The sequence below is a fragment of the Hippoglossus hippoglossus genome, chromosome 17 (genome assembly GCF_009819705.1).
Source record: "Hippoglossus hippoglossus isolate fHipHip1 chromosome 17, fHipHip1.pri, whole genome shotgun sequence".
Classification (NCBI taxonomy): domain Eukaryota; kingdom Metazoa; phylum Chordata; class Actinopteri; order Pleuronectiformes; family Pleuronectidae; genus Hippoglossus; species Hippoglossus hippoglossus.
Genome location: NC_047167.1, coordinates 558,360 through 578,894, shown reverse-complemented (window position 1 = coordinate 578,894; position 20,535 = coordinate 558,360). Strand labels below are relative to the sequence as shown.

Sequence of the window (20,535 nt, the reverse complement as noted above, 5' to 3'; positions counted from 1 at the left end):
AACAGTACGCCATGGCTCACAGGACCGGCCTTTCTTAAGAATGCGTCCTCGAACCCACCTAAGTCTGAAAAGACCTACGACCTCATCGATCCTGCCTTCGACTCTGAGGTACGACCTGAAGTGACGAGTCTCATACATGTTACCTAACATGTGGTGCACCCTCAAGCTTTATAACATATCAAAGTATAACATTCTTGTCACAGCAATGGCACACTTGATCCACATAGCTACTTCTCCCACTCTGTCAACAACAAGTGTCGTGGGTGGCACATCTGTCACCCAACAGAGGAAGAACTGACAAAAGCCAAGGTGTGCATTGTGAGGAGCGTCCAAAACAAGTGTTATGCAGAGGAGCTCAAATATGTAACCTGAGGATCCAACATCCTATCCTCAAGCAGCCTGTGGAAGTTGCACCCTGTTGTAGGTAACAATGGACTTCTGAGAGAAGAATGTCTCATAGGTCACTCTGAGCACGGATCAACTTCCCCCCATTATCATTCCTGCTGGTGTATCAACATCACGAGGAAGTGAAACATCAGGGAAGGCATCTCACCAGAATCCTGCTATTCGACCTGCAGGATTCTGGTTGGTAGGAGCAAAACGCTGCATCAGCAGTCTGCTTTTCAAATGCGTCACTTGCAGTAAGCTAAGGGGAAAGACAGAGCATCAACAGATGTCGGACCTACCAGCTGAACGGCTGCAGGTAGCACCTCCCTTCACTTACGTAGGTGTTGACGTCTTCGGGCCATGGGAGGTTGTCTAATGACGCACAAGAGGAGGACATTCCAACTCTAAAAGATGGGCAATAATGTTCTCATGCATGTGTTCAAGGGCAGTGCATATCGAAGTTATTGAGGCAATGAGTGCCAGCAGCTTTATCAATGCCTTAAGAAGATTCTTTGCAGTCAGGGGTCCAGCGTAACAAATACGGTCTGACTGTGGCACAAATTTTGTAGGTGCCTCTCGAGAGTTGGAAATGAACACTACAAATCTGGGCTTCAACCCAGTGGAGAAGTACCTGAGTACACAGAACTGCACCTGGGTGTTTTAACCCACCACACACGTCCCAGATGGGTGGCGCATGGGAACGGATGATCAGCATCGATCGTCTACACTACTCTACGCATGAAGTTCTGGTAACACTCATGGCTGAGGTGGCAGCAATCATGAACACAAGACCTCTTATCCCAGTATCATTGGATCCAGAATCACCTCCAATCCTCACCCCAGCAATGCTCTTGACCCTCAAAACAGGCTCTACACCACCTCCTCCAGGTTACTTTGAAAGAGCGGACCTCTTTAAAGAGCAGTGGAAGCAAGTTCAAAACCTGGCAGACACCTTTTGGAGCAGGTGGAGACGTGGATACCTTCACAAGTGGCAGTCAAAAAGGTCAAACCTTCAAGACAGGGACATTGTTCTCTTGAAAGACAATAAGTCTCAGAGAAACGAATGGCCCATGGCCATAATCACAAAGACTTTTACAGGCAGGGATGGATTAGTTCAGAGAGTTGAGGCGGAGGACCTCAAGGACGGAACTAAAAGTACCTTTTCTCGTCCTGTTACAGAAGTGGTTCTGCTTCTGTCTCCAAAAACGGACTCATTTATGCGTTCTATTTAGCTATGTAACAGCATTTAGCTATAGTTCAGGTACAAAACACATATCCAGGAAACGTGTTTAGCTTCCTGTGTCAGGGTTTGAGGTGTAAATCCCCCGGAAGTAGTTCATGGTTAGTTTTATTTGTGTTATTTACAGACATCAGCTCTACGTTTAACCTGTGTTTATTGTTCTTGCAAGCTAACGCAACGTCTGTAAGTATTTTTGACAGACAAATTGTGTCCTTATAACCAGTGGGTTATTCTGCCATATGTTTATGTGGGATTAAGTTTACAGCGTCAGTATTGCAGAGCGGCTACGCTAAGCTAACGTGTATCACCGTGTCTTTGAGATACAAGCCGCCATGTGTTGTTGATTATTTAACTAGCTCTGTGAGCCAGATTATAATTTGCCATGTCTGTTTTGTTTTTACAGTTTCAACCAACTCATTAAACCTTGTGAAAGTTGACATCTATGCCGTGGAGTATTTTGAGAGTGTTTAGCTGGTTGGATAGCTAGCGTCATCGGCTAGCGAGACCTTCACAATTGTGCCTTTAATCACTGATATTTCATTTATTTACTTCATTATTTGAATTTTTTATTAGATATACATCCCCTGAATTTGAAAGTGTCCAATTTTCATATCATGTAATTTGTCATGGCAGTACAAGCACAAATAAAAGTATGTAAAACCATTAATGGTGGCTTCACTATATGTAAGGGTCAAAGTAAGCCAGGGCTAAACTGAACAGTTATTTTTAACTTTATTTAATACACTTCTGTGCTTTTCCTGATAGGAAAGGGTATGTCCGTTGTGCAATACATCTGCAGAGAAAACACACACTTCACTCTGAATTTTATTTCATTGCTATATTTACTTGAACAACATGTCAAGTGCAGTGTGATGGCAGCAAGGCTACTAGGATTCGAGCAGTAAGCCCATAAGATGGACAATTTAGATGGAGTAGATATGCCAAGTTTATGGTTATTGTTTTTATTGTAAATTAACCCAAAAACTACAGTAAACAGGAAGGATACTGTTGCCAAGGATTCAGTGAGATATGCTCTCACATGCTATGACTTTTTGGCTTATACACTGTATATTTACATTTTGGCAAACTGGAACTATTTGTATGCTCATGTGCTATTCTATTCCTTTCTACAAAAAAAAAGAAACTCAAAAAAATAAATATTCAAGCTGCTGTCAATAGACCAAATTCAGATCCCACTAAGTAAAGGTTCAGTGTGTACGATTTAGGTGAAAGGGATCTATTGGCCTAAATTGATTCTAAAATAATCCTAGTCATGTTTTTTACTAGTGTGTAGTCAGCATATATCTTTGGCAACCTCAAGATGGGTCAATTTCAGTGGAGGCAGTAGGAAACAGGACATTGCACTTCACCTCTAAGTTTGGCTAAGTCCTTCTACCCTGGATAGTCCAAAAATAACCTTAAAACGCAGTTCTGGGAAGTGGAGCTAAGACACACCTACCCACTCAGTGTCTTTGTCTCTGTGTCTTGGTGCAATGACTGTGTGTCTGTGTCGACTGATCATCTGAACTGGGAAACTCACTATTCCTTATAAAAGCCTCTCCACAGCTCTCAAAATGTGTGCTTGGAGATGCACTAAATCAGAGAGGAAATTATTATTTTCTTAAATAATTCTTCTGCCATAATTCTATTGATCATTTGGCAGTAACTGCTCAATCACTGTACTCAACCCACGCAGTCTGCTTTCTCCTCTCCCTCAATCTGCACACTCAGACTTCAATGACTGTTTTTTATGTGAAGGGGATGGTTTATAATGAAAACTTCCACCACATATGGCACCTGATCCAGACCAGCCAATAGCTATAGCCACAAAAGCAGCTATCTTGTTAGCCACACAAAGTGTAGAATTGAAAGTCTTTGTCTTAAAATGTTGAAATTTGTACCTAGATCAATCCACAACACTAATACCCATGTACAATGGTTTTCAGTTGCGCTGCATGATATTAGGATGCATGTTTTGGTTTCACTAACATAGACCCCATACAGTAAGTGGTCTTTGCAGACACTGAAAAGAAAATGAAAAGCAATATTTTCATTCCAGCAATATGGTTTTATTGAAAATGTTTCACCTGGTTACGACCGCAGGGACCACGGACAGCTCCACAGCCCAAGTGAGAAGGCGCACAGCCCGGCCACAGCACCACCAAGTCCGGGGCAGACACCCAGAGAGCCATGCACACTTCCACTAAGTTCGCTTACAGTGATCGTTTTTTTTTTTTCATACACGTTTTGACCGTGAAAATACAGTTTTTAGCGGCTCTGTCAGTAATTTGCTGAGCACCGTCACTTTTCCCTCAGGTTCTGGGACTACCATAAATAAGCTACCCAATTCTTTTATATAACCAATCGCTCAAAGTGATGAATTTGACCCAGGACAAATGCGATCACTGGATATTTCCACAGTAGAACTTAGTCGGGAGGAGGCAGAGCGAGATACGACAGAGCCGCCTCGCAATTCTCTGTTCTCTCTCTATTCTCTTTTTCTGACAATGATTAATTTATGGAAAAACCCAACAATGATCTGAATATCTTTAATTTATTATCTAGGGCAGCAGGGCTTCATCTGATTGGTCAAATATATTGACATGCAGAGCGTGAATACATGGCACATGGAATACCATTTATCGCAGTTCAAGCAGTGTTTTGCGATGCGTGTATTGCGCATGCTGATATCGCGATGACATTTCATACATACATTTTCGATATATTGTGCAGCTGTAGTTTTCAGCTTACTCTTTTAGTTTTTAGCCATTTTTTAACTATCGTTGAGTGAGCAGCCACAACTGTGTTCTTGTCTGAACCTGTATCTCTGTTTGAGCTAGCTAGGTGGCTTAGTAGTTGTAGTGTATTAGTGTGTAAAATATCTCCTTTTGTCAATAATCCATATATCAAACACCTAGTCCCACAATAAGACATGGGTTCAGACACCCTACAGCTAAATTATTAAAGACTGTAGATAGTTTATCTAGTCAACTTTAGGCTTTGATTTAACAAAATTATAAGTTAAATCTGTGATGTTTAGTGGAAGAAGTAGAAGTACCGAATCGATAAGCAGGATCGGTAAGAGTAGTAATCCTACTCTGCCCATCTATACCAACAAATCCTAATGGCGGTTGGCAAACAACTTTTAGGTGCACTACCGCCACCTTCTAACCTGGAGTGTGGAACACTCGCATGAATGAAAGTGACTTCAGACCAAAAACAGACATGGAAGAGGGCCAACGTTGTGTGCTCTTTTTGAAGCGAAAAACCCCAAAAGAAAAAAAACGATGGATTTTGTCATGGCTGAGAAGGTGGAATTGGCTTTGCCATTTTTCAGCGCGAGCTGGAGTTGAGTTGGAAATGTATTGCTGTTTTTAGTTGCATCTATACAAGTACGCAACTGCCGGTAGGTGACGGTTCCCAGTCAGCTCGCGCTCATTGTCTATTTCTGTTGGAGCCGATTATAGTAAATATCAAACATGTTTGATGACATTGGGGAGGCTCTGACTCAATAGGTAGCATGAAGATTATTTTCTGAACCCCTCACACGCGATTGTCAGAAGGGGCAAATTGGGTCCAAAATGGTCCTGATTATCCTCTAGTGTACAGCAGCCTTTATTGGTGATTAACACACTTTCTTAAATCAATATAAATACAATTACATATGATGATATGAATTTAAATAGATAACTACATTGTTTGTTGTTACGGTTTTGAGTTTGTGTGCCTTGAATACAATAAAGGAATACCTGTTTAAGTGATAAACTGCACTACCTGTGATTGCTTGTAGAGATGGCAAAACTTTATGGCCTGTAACAATAGTGTTATGTGGTAAAAAGTTAACTCACAGCCTTGTGCATCAAATAATATTTATAAACCATCAATAAATCTAGAGTTCATTGGTATAAAATAAGCTACATAAGCATGAACTGAAATGTAATACGAACCATCATACTTTGATTTGTGACATTCCCTCTGGCTGCAATCAGATGATCAATCTGATTGACCATCAGAAAAATAAGAGTATTTACAACATTGATTGGAATAAACAGTTTGAAGCATAATGTAAAGTAAATTAATTGAGGAGATATTGTCAGTAATGGTAGAGTATCCGAGTAGGCATATTGTATATCAAGCAGTCTTGTTGTAATTATAGTCCTCGATCAGCTGCCACCACGATCAGGATCCACCACCACAATCAGATGCAACCATAATCCACAATCCATCGTCGTGATCCTATGACGCCATTAGGGTCCACCGTTGGCTGCAACCTCGATCATAGCCCACCACCACTATCCACAATCAGGGGCCAACACGATACAGGATCGTGACATACTGATGATGTTAGTCAGTACAGTCAGCACCTGGCTGTCTATACAATATTAGCCTGACCCGTCATCTCAAACAAAGCACAGACTAATCAGCAGCACTAGGGTTAAGTTTTATATAACTTGGGTTTGCTTACAGTTACTGGTCTACTTGTTAAACATTCTGTCAGTCAGATGTTTTTCAGTTTTAAAGCAACACTTTATAGGGGTAACGGTACTCGTATCCATCTGAACATTTTCGGTACGGACCTTTTGGTTCAGTACGCATGTGTACTGAACGAATGCAGCGAGTCCATGTGCGGAACTTTATTTGTCTGCGTAGAGGTCTCAAATTCCGAGGGTCAACTTTATAGAAGGACTGGATGTGCTGTCGGCTCATTGTCATAGCGACCGCAGACACACAGGAGAGTGAAGACCCTCCCTCATCATTTAAGTTTGCTGTGTGGGAACACTTCAGTTTCACAGTCAACTATGACAGCGAACAATGAAAAGTGGATCATACAAAAGCCGACATTGCCCAACTGCAATCGGATATGTAGCTCTTAGCACATCAAACATGCCAACTCGTTTGGAACGGCATCACGAAAGAGATGTCCGCTTACATTGGAAATAACATTAGTAGGACAAGGAAAAAACGAGTTCTGTGCAAACCCAGCTCCCTGCCGCATTAAAGCTGCCGATTGCAAATAATTCAGTCCATCTCATAGCGATAATGAGCTACATATGTGTTTTTATAGCAGCCGACATGCGACCATTCTCTGTTGTTGAGAACGCAGGTTTCAAACACCCCTCGTATCTAAATGCATATATTGAATAATGGTAAATGGTTTGATTTTTGTATTTATATTGCGATTTTCTAGTCTTGATGACCACACAAAGCGCTTTACAGTACAGTTTGCTATTCACCCATTCACACACACATTCATACAGTGCATCTATTAGCAGCACTTTTTTTTCCTATGAGGGGCAATTCGGGGTTCAGCATCTTGCCAAACTTCGGCATGCAGATGGGGGAGACTGGGATAGAACTGCTGACCTTCTGGTTGGAGGATGACCACTCTACCCCTTAGCCACAGCCGCCATCAATGATACAATACAATTACCTGCACCTTAATTGATATTTATTTTACTATTTTTATTTATTTAGTTATGAGAGTATCTTTTGTATTTTATTTAACTTTTGTAAAAATTACTTAGGTAAGAAAGACAAAGACATAGTTAACCAGGGTTGAATGAAAAGAAATAAAAAAAGGTTAATGTTTTCTGTTCCTTGATTCCACTGTACTGAAAACGTACCGAACCGTGACCTCAAAACTGAGGTACATATTGAACCGTGATTTGTGTACGATTACAGCCCTAACACTTTATAACTCATATAACACTGTGATTAATTCTGTTGGGCTCAATGTCTAAGTGATTAAGTGGTTCTACCTATCCATCATTTGACTGGAGCTCTGACAGCCTAGTCACACTTACTGAACTGAAACACAACTGAATGGTGGATATTACCTATGATTCCCGACTTGCTGCACCAGCAATACTCTTGAACATGCTGTACCTGATTCTGGCAATTAAAGCTCACCGAGAATTACATGCTGCAAGAATGTAAGTGCAAGTGTTTAGGGAGAGGAGTGGGAATGAAAGAGTTAACATTCTTCCTTTTCAAGTCAGTAAACCATCAAACTAATTTTGAAGTTGCCATTTTCAGGTGTAAGAGTTGCATCGTGATGCTTTAAAGTGAGATAATAATCACTGCCTCAGAGCTGTGAGTGGTGTTCACCACAATAAACCATGCTCAGATAATGCTAGCTATGATAACAAGATAATAAAAAAAGGACATTTCTTTGAAAGTTCAGAGTAGGTACTTTCCAATAAATCTGTCAATGTGCAGTGTGTCAGGTATCACCTGTTACTGAATATGACAAAAAATTATACAGATGTCAGCGCTAATACTCTCACTAAAGTGCCATACTTTACCTTTACCATTCCTGTCACATGACCAAAGGAGCCTGTAATGTATATCATCGTAAAGTGATATTGGTGGCCATGTAGTCAATATTTTAATTAATAAGAAAAGCTGTAAAGACTTTAATCGGTTGATCATGTACTTGAGTTAATGCTATGTAATCATACTAAAGTTAACCTACTTCAGTGACTAAATCAGTAAGAGCACAGCTTGAGTCACACACCTGAACAAAAGTGTGTCTGAGTCTAAAAAATGTATTTTGAGAAACAGCTCCGTGGTCTGGTAAGGAGAGTTCAGCCTCTTGCCCCGATGCATTCAGCTGGAGAATGTGAGAATGTGCTATTTTAAAAGATGGAAGTAACTTGAGACACTGGGAAGTCAGTTGGGTGCCACTGGCTAAACATAACTGGAGCAGCTATCTTGCCTTGTGAAATAATCCTTTGAAGACATCTGAATAGCCTCTCGAAAATTAAATAATAAATTGTGGAAAATTACAGTAATATGGATCAAATTTATTTACTTAGTGGAGCCCTTGGTAAATATAGTAACATACTGATTAATGGCATGTTTACTTGCCATGACTCCTCCACCCAAGTAGCCAATAGAGCTGGAAGTCCAGACTCACTAAAGCCCAGTGCAGACGGGATCTGTGATACCTCGGGGTGCAAGTGATCCTTGTCCTTGTTGTTCTGTTATTACTGCAAAATCTGTTTGTGTTCATGTTCAAAAACATCTTTATTTTTCTAGGCCTCAGATGTAATTTGTGGAAACCCCACATCTACAATAGCAAATAGTTTTCGGTCTCTTTTTCTATTCAACTATAGATTTTTTTTTCCAGCTGAATGTGACATGAAACACAGACAGGGTAAATTTCTAATTGTTACACAAGAAAATATGACTGCACTCTGCACTCACATTGGCACCATAGAAATCTGAATGAAAAACTGATGAAAGGAACTGGAGCTGTTTACCTACATTCACCTTGATGATATGGCGCCATCATACCTTTAAGAGCTCATAGTACCATATAGGAGTCAGAGCCTTCAGCTATCAAGCTCCTCTCCTGTTGAATCATCTTCCAGTTTCAGTTTGGGAGGCAGACACCATCTCTACGTTTAAGAGTAGGCTTAAAACCTTCCTTTTTGATTAGGCTTATAGTTAGAGCTGGCTCAGGTCTGCCAATGACCAGCTCTTAGTTATGCTGCTAAAGGTCTAGATTTTCAGGGGAAACACGACATATGGAGCTTCTCTTTCCTCCTCTCCCTATTCATTATATTAATGTCTCATCAATACATGTGACTGACTTGACTTCTTACAACAAAATACCAACACGGAGTCCTTGTGCTTTATCATTGCGGATCCAGGATTGCTGCAGTGGCCACATCGTGGATCATGGCTGTGGTCGTGGAAGCAGCTGATCGTGGATTATTATTACAACTCGATTGCTTAGATATACAATATTCCTACTCGCATATACTACCACGATTGGCAATACCACTATCATGACAATTGCCATTGCTACTCTGTCTGACCTTTTCTTGTGCATAGATACTTTAAAAATGTATAAACCTTTCCATTTGGAGACTGTGTTTTCTCATAAATGTTGTAAATATTGTTATTTTGTTGATGTGCTCTGCTGCACGCAGCATCTATTGGACGTCTGTCCTTCCTGGGAGAGGGATCCCTCACATGTGACTCTGACTGAGGTTTCAACTTTTTTGGTAGCTTTTCTTTACTTTTGTAGACGGTTAAATGCAGAGGATGTCACACCTTGATAAGCCCCATGAGGCGAAGTGCAAATTGTAAATATGGGCTATACAAATACAATTTTAATATAAAAGATGATGAATTGACTACATTAGCTTGTGTAGTCAAGGTCATTTGGTTTGGTTCTTCTGCCTTTATGTGACACCAGGCTGCTGTACTTCGTTACAGGAAAGTGACTACAGCCAGAGAGGATGTTATTCGTGAGTTTACAACGTTCTGTTTAATGAAAATTCCATGAGTGTATACATTAGTTGACTTAGTTGCTGTGTGTCACTCCTATTAACTCCTGCTAATGAACTGAAAACAAATCACTGGACCTGATGTAACTTTGCTTTACTCAACACATTACCTTGCAAACTACATCTGCACTGCTTTTTAAATGACCAGTGGAAGCAATGATAAACATATAAAATCATGATGCACTTGCTAAGAACAATTTGACAGTGAGATGGATCAATTCTTGCCACATCAAGGTGCAGGGCAGAACTAAAGATAGAGAGAGTGGGAGAGAGAGAGGCCCCTAATGGTTTCATATAACCAGCAGTGGGTAAAAGTAGCTCCACACACCCTTTTCTTGTTAGAGAAGGAGGAACACTAATATGATATATGAAGGTGAGAGTACATGTTTTACTCAAGTAAAAGGACTGAACAAAAACGTGTTATGAAAGACAAAATGGAATGCAGAAGTAAACTTCTATTCTAATTCTATAGGTGATTATGGTGCTTCGTGTAACACATTAGTCTGGTTAGCTTTCAGTCTGGCACCAAATTTAACGTGAACTTCCATAAAGATAGGGAATTCATGTCAGACACATGTAAAAAAAGACAGGTATGAGATATGCCACCCTGTTCCGCATGGTGTAAAGCTCAAGATGCAAAACTGTTGGATCCTACATTTCCCATGATGCAGCTGGATTACATCTTTTGTTGGGTCCTACCTGCCTTGTAAACCCCCATGCTTTGTGTATGGTATAAACAAGTCATGAATTGATACGCCACTAACAAAGACTGTAAGTAAAGGGTCCAGTGGACCTTGGTTTACACTACACCATCAAGTCTAAAATCAGGTATGGAAGCGCTTAAGATTTGTGAGAATGATGGAAATGTCAGCTTCATGTATGCTCTGTAATAAGAACAGTGTTACAATGACAAACCTAAACACTCACCACGTGAAACATTTAAGGCAAAGAGGACATTTGTAGATGCTAACACAATTAGCACAATGAAGAGAGCTTAAACGTGCTAGGGCTTCTTTCTTTCTTTTTCATATTTTACCCTCACTACCTGCCAAAGTTATGCAGCTGATCATGGGTATGCCAGACAAACTTCACTTTATGTTCATTTTGTCAAAAATGTTTGTTCATACAGTAGACCTACAGTCTTTTTGTCTATCCGTCTCAATAACATGTAGTTCTGAATACATATATCCCAGCTTCCATTTCTTTACACTGTCATGAAGCAACAAAAAAATACTTGGGATTCTCCGGTCTTGTATAAAATAGCTACTTAAAGTAGGCAATTCTTTAATAGAATTGTCCTATTCTCATTTATAATATAAATTATAATATATCTAGATAAAGAATTGTATGAGATTGCATTGTATAGCACCAAATTGAACCCTATTGAAACACATCTTTCTTATTGTATCGTTGTATAAGGGAGAGATACGCACCACTATGTGTGAGCTCAACTCAAGACAAACTGACAGAACTTGACCTGACTCTCAACACACATTTATACTTTTGACTAAATGAGCCAGACTTCTCAACAGCATCAGCATACAATGTTGTCTTAACAACAGAAAATCAGTTGGGTCTGATTAAATAAAGAACAAGTAATTAAACACAAATAATCTAACCATGTGAACAGTTTGCTATACTACTCTGTGATGAAGACATAGTGGTCAGTATTATTCTGTCTACTCTACAAAAACACAACTCACCAGTGACAGTGAAGACACTGAAGAATGGAACAGACTATGACATTTTAAATATGTATAGATTGTAGGCCTACTAGTGAAAACTCACTGAGCCATGAGGAATACCACTGATTTTACTTCAGCTGAGTTTTCAGTGGGAAGTAATTATTCATTTTAATTTATCTCTAACTTTACAACTGAGTTTTCCATTTTCCTATTATTACAGTCAAAATTACACTTGTATCGCTGCAGCTATGTGCTACTGCTCAAGTTTCTGCAGAAAGTGACTCTTGTTACTACTATTATATTACTATATATTTAAGTGGAAAACTGAGGGCATCAGAAAAACAACATCAGGCAGCAAGATAAGAGAAAGAACAAGCAAAAAAGAAAATAAAAGTTCAAGGTTCTGCTGTTTATGCGCTGACATTATATTTTCACTCATGTCGTGCTTCCTTAACAAATCATACAAGAGTTACTCAGAATAAACACAAACTCTGTGAAAATTCCTGAAATAAATGTGTGCTGTGTAAAGGAAGCACGAGTGTGTGATATTACTACAAATCTAATATATCATGAGTGAATATGATGACATAGCTGCACAGCTCACAGGGTAAACTGAGCCCCTCCACCTCCTGAACATGGCCGACCACCTGTTGCTGTCAGTCACTTTGTCCAGTTTAACCATCACATGGAACTAACTCTCCTAAAACATTACAATAACTGGAACTACATCCACAATCAGCACATTGTGTTTCATTGAATGTGCTGGTTCACCTTCAATGTGTCATTGTTTGCTGGCTATTCTCTGTATATTATAAGGGATTCACATCATTCATTTTATTTGTATTATAAATACAATTGCAATACATGTTGATATAGTGTGGTTAGTCATTCATAATGCAGGTGCCAAGCTCTGCTACTGATACAACCTAACATTTCACCATCCTGCTACAAGCTGAGACTCATAACTATGTCACATATAAGTAACCAACTGTTGAACAACGATCAATTAGGTCGGCTGAATCAAATTCATGGCACTGAATGGCAGGGCGTCATTCACAAAACACCACACTAACCTAGTGCACAGACATTAGATCAAGGGGAAACTAACCATAGCCTAAATAATAATCTGTCATTCACTATTCATAGTGCACTGTGTATCTCATGTGTATATGCATGTGTGTTTGCTATTTTTGTAGTACTGTCTGAATACCTAGTCACAATTTCCACCATCTCCATAGTATAATCAAAATGTCCCATAATGCATTGTGAACCGATGAAAAACCAATTAAGATCTAGCTCATGTTTGTGCATCTCCGATTAGCACATATTCAGATCAGATAATAAACCAATGATGTGGCCTGAAATCACTCGGTGTCCTAAAGGTATCTCCACAATCCTCTTCTATACATAATGATGAAAAACATTTTGTACACTTAATGGTAAAATAATAAATCATAATTAAAACAAAGATGGCTGAGAAGATAATCATGTCTCTTTTTTCCACTATGCGGAGTACTGAACAATTTTCATCTGAATGGTTCCAAGCGTGTTTCGAAGAGGTTCTGTGTGTGTGTGTGTGTGTGTGTGTAATCTGATGTTGATCCGTGAGAGGCACAGACTGTTCCATCCCCTGCACTGTGCATGGTGGGTGTAAGGAACGAGTGTCCCAAAGGGTTTTTCAGTTTGACCAAATATACTCACACAACTTCCATATAGTCATTTCGAACTTCATACTGAGATGTGTGTCACAGCCAGGTCACTTATGTTGGTATGTGCTCCATTAGGTCAGAATGTGATCCAAATTCAATTTTAGTCAAAGTTCCACAACAGCTGTTTCCTGTGTTTCCATCGAGCAACACATTAAACATTTGCCTCCATCACAATAATGAGGCAGCGGCGTGAGGTGGATCAAATCAATTTAGGACGACTTTCCAAAGTGGTTTGATTATATTGTTATTATATGTCCAAACAGCGACCCCGTCCCCCGCTCACCTCCATCACCGTACGTCTCCACGCCGTAGCCATCCTGCAGTCCGTTACTCCAGGTGCCCTCATACCTGGCCGGTGTGTTCTGGCTCTGCCGGACCCCGTACCGGCCCTTGAACCCGTGAGTCCACTCGCCCCGGTAAATCCACCTCCCTTTGGTCTCTACACCGAGTCCATGGCGCCTGCCCTGCGCCCAGTAGCCATGGAACACGTTCCCGCTGGGCCAGGTGTACACGCCGACCACTTCGAAGCCGTTAGACCAGGAGCCAGAGTACTCGCCCTGGCCCTTGGGTCCCGTGCACACACCGTGGCCGTGGGCTTTGCCGTCCTCCCAGCCTCCGCAGTATGTGCCGCCATCGTCAAAGTCGAACCGACCGCCCGTCATTCAGAAGGGAGTTGAGAGTGCTACCTGAGGTCTTACAGTGAAGTCCAGAGTGTGCTGGGGGGCGGTGCTGAGAGCGAAGCCCCGGTGAGGAGACGAGCTCTGGGTACAGGTGTGAGGGAGCGGGGAGTGACGGCGGCTGCTGGGCGCATCGGCAGAGCGCTGCGGTTCCTCTGAGCGGGCTGAAGGAGGGTGAGAGGCGGCCGGTCGCTCCGCGGCTGAGCGTCAGACCACTCTCCCCACACCGAAGTGTGTGCCAAGTTCTCCGTGGTCAAACTAAGCAAGGCTTCCTGTTTGACTTTCAAAGTAAATGCAGGAAATCTACCGACGTTACCCGGATCGGAGAACACCATTGGCTAATCATTTGTAGTATAGAGTATATCTTTAAATTCAACTTACAAATCAAATCATTACCTACGTCAATACGTTCCCAATACAATGGTTCAATTCCCTGACTTTCAATTTAGGCTATAAAATGCTTGCTTTTGAATTCCACAACTTTCCTGATTTTTAATGACTTGTAGCAAACTAAAACAAATGTCAATTTATTCATAACCTTTTCATTCTTAAAGAGGTTCAGCAGTGATCAGCAATGGCATATATATAAATATAAATATAAATATAAATATAAATATAAATATAAATATAAATATAAATATATATATATATTATACATACACACACTGATGACTGAGAACTTTATCTTAAATTAACTAAGTTTCAGAAAGAGATTAAATTCTTCAAATCCTCTTTGGGGAGAAATTAACAGAGATAACCTGGAGTATATATGTATACCTTTTCAGCAGTAAAATAATGCAAATGCTGTCTGCAAAGTTTTGGATAGTGTAGGAATGAAATGTGCTTTATTCCCTGTGGAGACAATAAAAAACATCTATTAAAAGCTGTTATGGCTAAATTTAGAAATGATATCTGTTGTTGTCAATGTTGCTCAGACTGCATGTTTAATATGGGCACCATAGAACTGTGTTGGAAATAAACAATGTATTCAAGAGAGTAATTACTTTAAATAAGGTTGTTGTTATCTGAATTGCTATATTATCTGTAGGTACTGCACATATGGCAACATGACTTTTTCCTAAAAGCATTAAGAAATGTGATTGTATTTTGAATGAAGACATATCATTCATATCATTCATATTGTACTTTCGGCCTCTTAGTCTCTGCCTGTCTCACATGCAGACAAAAGGCTGATCATTCAGCTTCCACGTGTCAAGGATAGGGTTTATTGATCTAGACAGGTCTATAGATAATGATTGTTTCTACTTGTGCATTAACAATGAACAATACAGTCAAGAAGGCTCTTGGATGAGTAGTGTACATCAACAAATATCTACAACACCTTCCAATTGTCCTTGTATGATATGACTAAGAGTCTTCGTGGACATATTGATAATGACCTATTTATCTTGCATTGTGTTGGCTCTGTCAATGGGACGAAAAGACATAGCGCTGGCACCCTGTCAAACATATTAACCCCTCTGCCCATTGAACTTAGACAGACTAAGTCTTTAGCTTTAAATCCCCTTCTTAAAACTCTTCTTTAAATTACATTAAATTGTGCATCTGTTAATTGTGTGACTTAATATTCCACTGAAGAACAAGTGCCACCTGGTTTTAAAAAGAACAAATACCAGATGTCGTTACAGGTTTTTTAAGAAGAAAAGCCCATCAGTAAGTATATTTATAAATTGTAAACTCAGCCCATATGTCAGCTGATCTACAGGCACATCTACAGGTACAAGGACATCCCAGAGGACTATCATCTCATCCACTGTCAAACACTGCCCTCTTGTGAAAAATCTAGTACTCATGGCTCAGACTGCTGCTATTTTTTTATCTATTCTTTTCTAAACTCTGTGAACAATCATTTAATTTAACAATCATTTAAATCAATCTGTTTTGGTTCGAATTGAAGATCGAAATACCAAAAACTTAAATTGTTTTTATGATGGATGAATTAATGACTTTAAATAATCTGTATATGTAATACTAGTACCTAATGACAGGATCTATCTGTCTAATCTATTTATCTGTCCATCCGTCCAGCCGCCCATCTTTACAGGGATTTACCTGCTGAGATTACATGATGCATCTGTGACTGCTTTTAAAACCACTGACCAATTAATCTCTGTGTGAATTAGAAGTATCTTATTGTTGTTCGTAGCGTTTCTTGAGTGAAACACAAATAAAGCTATTTATTATTATTGAATAAGGATTTAAGTGCTTCTCACTAAAAGGTGAGGGGGAGTTGCATCACTGTGTTATTATAGAAACAATGATTTCAGAGGTGGGCGGGTACATTGGTTACAGGCTCTTTGTGATATTGTTTCAAGCCGTCAACTTGTAGCTTGTTATTGTTAAAGCTGAACACACACCATTAAAGCTTCCCATGGAGCCAAAATCTGATCTGAAACAGTATCAGTTACTCATCCATAGAATACAGTATCAACAACAGTTAAAACTATTATTCTCATAAGCATTCAAGTATTTTGATGTGCTATAATATAAATGAGAGCAGCTTCTATTTACAATAACTCAGTGTCTCTGGTGCAATTAATCAGTGTATTTAGTGCAATAATTCAGTGTCTTTGGTGGATGTCGTGGCAATTCTGCAATCCCACTCTGACAACGAGGAACGAGAAACAAATCTCTTACAGGATTGTCACACTTTAATGCTCAGAGCATGGTGCACAAGACAAAGGTTGGTTTGTAATATGCACCATGCTCTGAGGATTAAAGTGTGACAATGCTGTAAGAGATTTGTATCTCCTTCCTCGTTGTCAGAGTGGGATTGCAGAATTGCCACGACAGTGGAATATTTATTTTTTCTCTCTTGCATTTTTCCGCTCTGCCCTTCCTCTTTTTGTAACTGTGCAGACTGTTGGCTGGTAACCAATCGAAGTGGGCAGACAGCACTTCTGTGGGCTGCTCAAGTAGCCTATTGGTCCCGATGGGCAGTCTGAATATGTTTGGCTGTCAGACTGCCGTAGCCGGCTGTAGCTCATATGCTTACTTTAGAGGGGTAGGCCAGATGCTGTAACCATCAATGCAGTGCGCCAGGTACTTCAGATGTTTTGGGCACAGACAGCACTTTCTTTCCAAGAGCTTCGGAGTCCCTCCATTTCCTCCCTCTCATCCCTGCCATAGATGAGGATATCATCCATGTAGACTTCACATCTCCTTCAAAGCCAAGAAATAAGTCTAGACTGACATCTACTGAAAAATCTCTGTTGCTCTGGAGATGCTAAATGGGGAAAAAGTATCCTCCTATGGGTGTGACAAATGTGGTCAATGTGGCTGTTTCACTGTCGTGGCAGTATGTCATCCACATCATCAAGGTGAATGTAGTAATTTGAAGCAGTCTTACTTTAGCCTGGACTTTTTTTTATCATTCTCTTGTCAGTCTCAGTCTCAATATATAAATTAAACCTAGTAAATACTGTATGGTCCATGCTGTCGAGCTGACACGATTCCTGTCACCTTTATTAAAACCATTGCATCTTGCTTAACCTGTTTGTTTATTCGCTCAGTGTCCAGTCAGTGTGCCTATCTCCCTGTCACCATCTCTTGTTTGTTTCCCCGTCCTGTCTTCTCAATTAAAGACCCTAATTTCTCTCCTGGTTGTTGCTGACTAATCCCAGATGTTTTAGATATTGATCTTCATCCTCCAGGAGTTCCAGCCCCCTTCCTTCAGTCTTTCCCCCTCTGTATTTATTTCCTTCTCCAAGATGTGTGTCGATCCTGATTGTGTATTCAGTAAACGGTGAATAGTCTGTATTTTTACAGTACTTTGGGGGCCGCTGTGGCTGAGGGGTAGAGCGGTCATCCTCCAACCAGAAGGTCGGCTGTTCGATCCCCAGTCTTCCCCATCTGCATGCTGAAGTGTCCATGGGCAAGATGTTGAACCCCGAACTGCCCCTCATAGAACAAAAGGAAAGTGCTGCTAATAGATGCGGTGTGTGAATGGGTGAATGGCAAACTGTACTGTAAAGCACTTTGAGTGCATTAAGACTAGAAAAGCACTATATAAATACAAATCCATTTACTTTTCCACTCAATGCACTTTACAGTACTGTAGTTTTGCCATTCACCCATTCTCACACACAGTCATACAGTACATCTATCCATGTGCAAAACTTTCTCAGTGAGATGGGGCAATTTTGGTGTTCAGTGTCTTGCCCAAGGACACTTTGACATGCGGAATGGGGAAGACTTTGGGATCGAGCTGCCCGACCTTCTTGTTAGAGGACGACCGCTCTACCCCCGACACCACATCCACCCTCCTCCTGTGATTCTTGCATAATTTATCCCAGAAGAGGGATAGCATCCCTGTTGCTCTTCCCAAAGTTTCCTCCATTTACCACATCCAAGGTGTTCTCTGGAATGTTTTCTTCTTGGATTGTGAAGTGTCAAAGGACAGATAGTTTTGTATGCAGTATGGATTGTTAAACCCCTTGAGTAAAAATTGTGATTTGTGATATTGGGTTACATATATACAATTTTAATTGACTACTGTGAATTTGTATGAGTTTGTACAAGAGCTGATTTCCTGAGATGTATTTGAGATGATTATGTTATGTTTTATTATTCACTCTGTGCTTTGCTGTTTTATTTTGGCAACTTGTGTCTTGTCTCTCATTTCAGATCCACGTCCTGTCGGGTTTCCCTCCTGTATGATTACCTCCCCCACCCTAACCTGTGCTTGGTTGTCCCACTGTGTGAAATCCTTTCCCTTGTGTGTATTTAGTGTGTGTCCTTCCCTTTGTCGTTGCCACAACGGAGTTTACTCCCGTGTAAAATGCCAGCAGTTTTTTCCTAGTGTTAGTCTTGAAACCTCTCTGTATCGCTGTATCTTCTTCCATATCAAAAAAATATTGAATTCTCGAGATAAGGCAATGTTTGGACTTTGGCTGGCTGAAATATTTTTTTTTCCAACAGATGTAGATCAGAGGACACTTGCTTTTTAGAAACTTATTTCACAATTACAATTGGAATCGGTTTTAGCAGGTAAAACTCTGACTTAAATCCCATTAAAGTATAATATTCATCTAGGGCTGACACAGTGGCTTGCTCTGTTTGAGGTGCCGTAAGAGCATGACAGTCTACAAATCAGTGTAATGTGCCGAAAGAGGTGGCAGCACTGGATATGGTCTGGCAGACAGAGGTAAGTTCTCACTGGATGTTCAGATAAATGGTGGAGCTCACCTCCAGTGGTCTGATCTGAACTCACATATTACTTTAAACTCTATTACTAAGTTGGTTAACAATAGTCACACCTGAAAATACAACAAACATCACAACAAAAGTTACTTTATTCTTTGCTTTCTGACTAAAAAAGAAAAGCAAAAGTTCAACTCCCCCGAATAACTTGTGTGCAGCTCAGAGTCACTCAGTTTTCTGCTCTAACCTTCCAACGAACTTTCTGGGTCATTTAAATTCAGTACTGACTAAACTTCTCTTTTTAAAGCTAGAGCCTTTCTACTTTCTTCAGCAGCCAGCTTTGATGGTAACAATTTTTTTCCCAAATACACACACTACGTCATGTTTCAGACCTTCAGTATCTCACTCCAAAACTAAAAAGGGGAAATAGCACAACCTGGGTAATAGCAATTCTGCTGTCATGAGATTCATTACTAAACTGCTGAAAAAGTGTATATGTTTGACATCCTAATCCCCATGTAAAACTTACACTTGGATTTCTTTGCATTCAATTTAGATTGAACCTAATGTTAATACTTTGTAGTCCTATTGTACATATTGAACACTACACCAGAATGCAACTGGCATACAAAAATTCCACGAAGACCTACTTATCTTCTCTACTAGAACTGTATGAAAAAAACACATTTAATGAGTCCACCATTAACAAGTCCTAATTTCCAACAACAAATCAAGACCTTTGCAAATGCTTTCTTAAAATAGCTCATTTCAGTAGTTTCTGATCTGCCACCTCTATCATTATTGGTTATGTTCAAGTAACAAAATGTACTTAGTCAAGGTAATGGAAATATATTAGACATGGTTAAAAACAAACATGTTTTGTGTTGGAGGGGGACTCTAGTCAGCAGTGTCAGAATCACACCTAATAACCACAGACTGTATAATTATGAATATAATAAATATAATGTGTATGTCCCAAATATTAACAATGCCATCTTGTGCTGGAGCCAGAGTCTGTTGAATCCACAATTAAGACAATTTGAAATAAAGTGGTCAAACCCCTTCCGCATAGTCGTAGCCGTATCGCAAAAGACGGCAAAGAAACTGCGATATATGATGATCCATGCTCCACACATTCACTCTCTGCATGTCAATATATTTGGCCGATCAGATGGAGCCCTGCTGCCCTGGATAAAATATTAAAGACAATCAGATCATTGACGGTATTTTCCGTCAGTGAATCATTGTCGGAAGAAGAGAATAAGAAGAGAAAACAGAATTTGTGTGTGTGTGTGTGTGTGTGTGTGTGAGACACACACTCTCTGCTGATGTCCCTGACTTGCTATCGTTTAAAAGTTTGTTTGTCACCACATT

At 40.1% G+C, this 20,535-nt stretch overlaps 1 protein-coding gene across 3 annotated transcripts in view; it reads right to left on the bottom strand.

Annotated features, from left to right (window-relative positions):
* LOC117777768 (junctophilin-1-like) overlaps positions 1–14,237 on the bottom strand; it is a 31,583-nt gene extending 17,346 nt beyond the window's left edge. For all 3 annotated transcript variants that reach the window (XR_004616661.1, XM_034612706.1, XM_034612708.1), the window contains exon 1: positions 13,605–14,237. Coding sequence is in view for 2 of the 3 variants with exons in the window: in XM_034612706.1 (XP_034468597.1) it covers positions 13,605–13,983 (379 nt within the window). In the remaining variant the exon portion in view is untranslated. The remainder of the gene's footprint in view (positions 1–13,604) is intronic.
* Between the last annotated feature and the right edge of the window lie 6,298 nt (positions 14,238–20,535).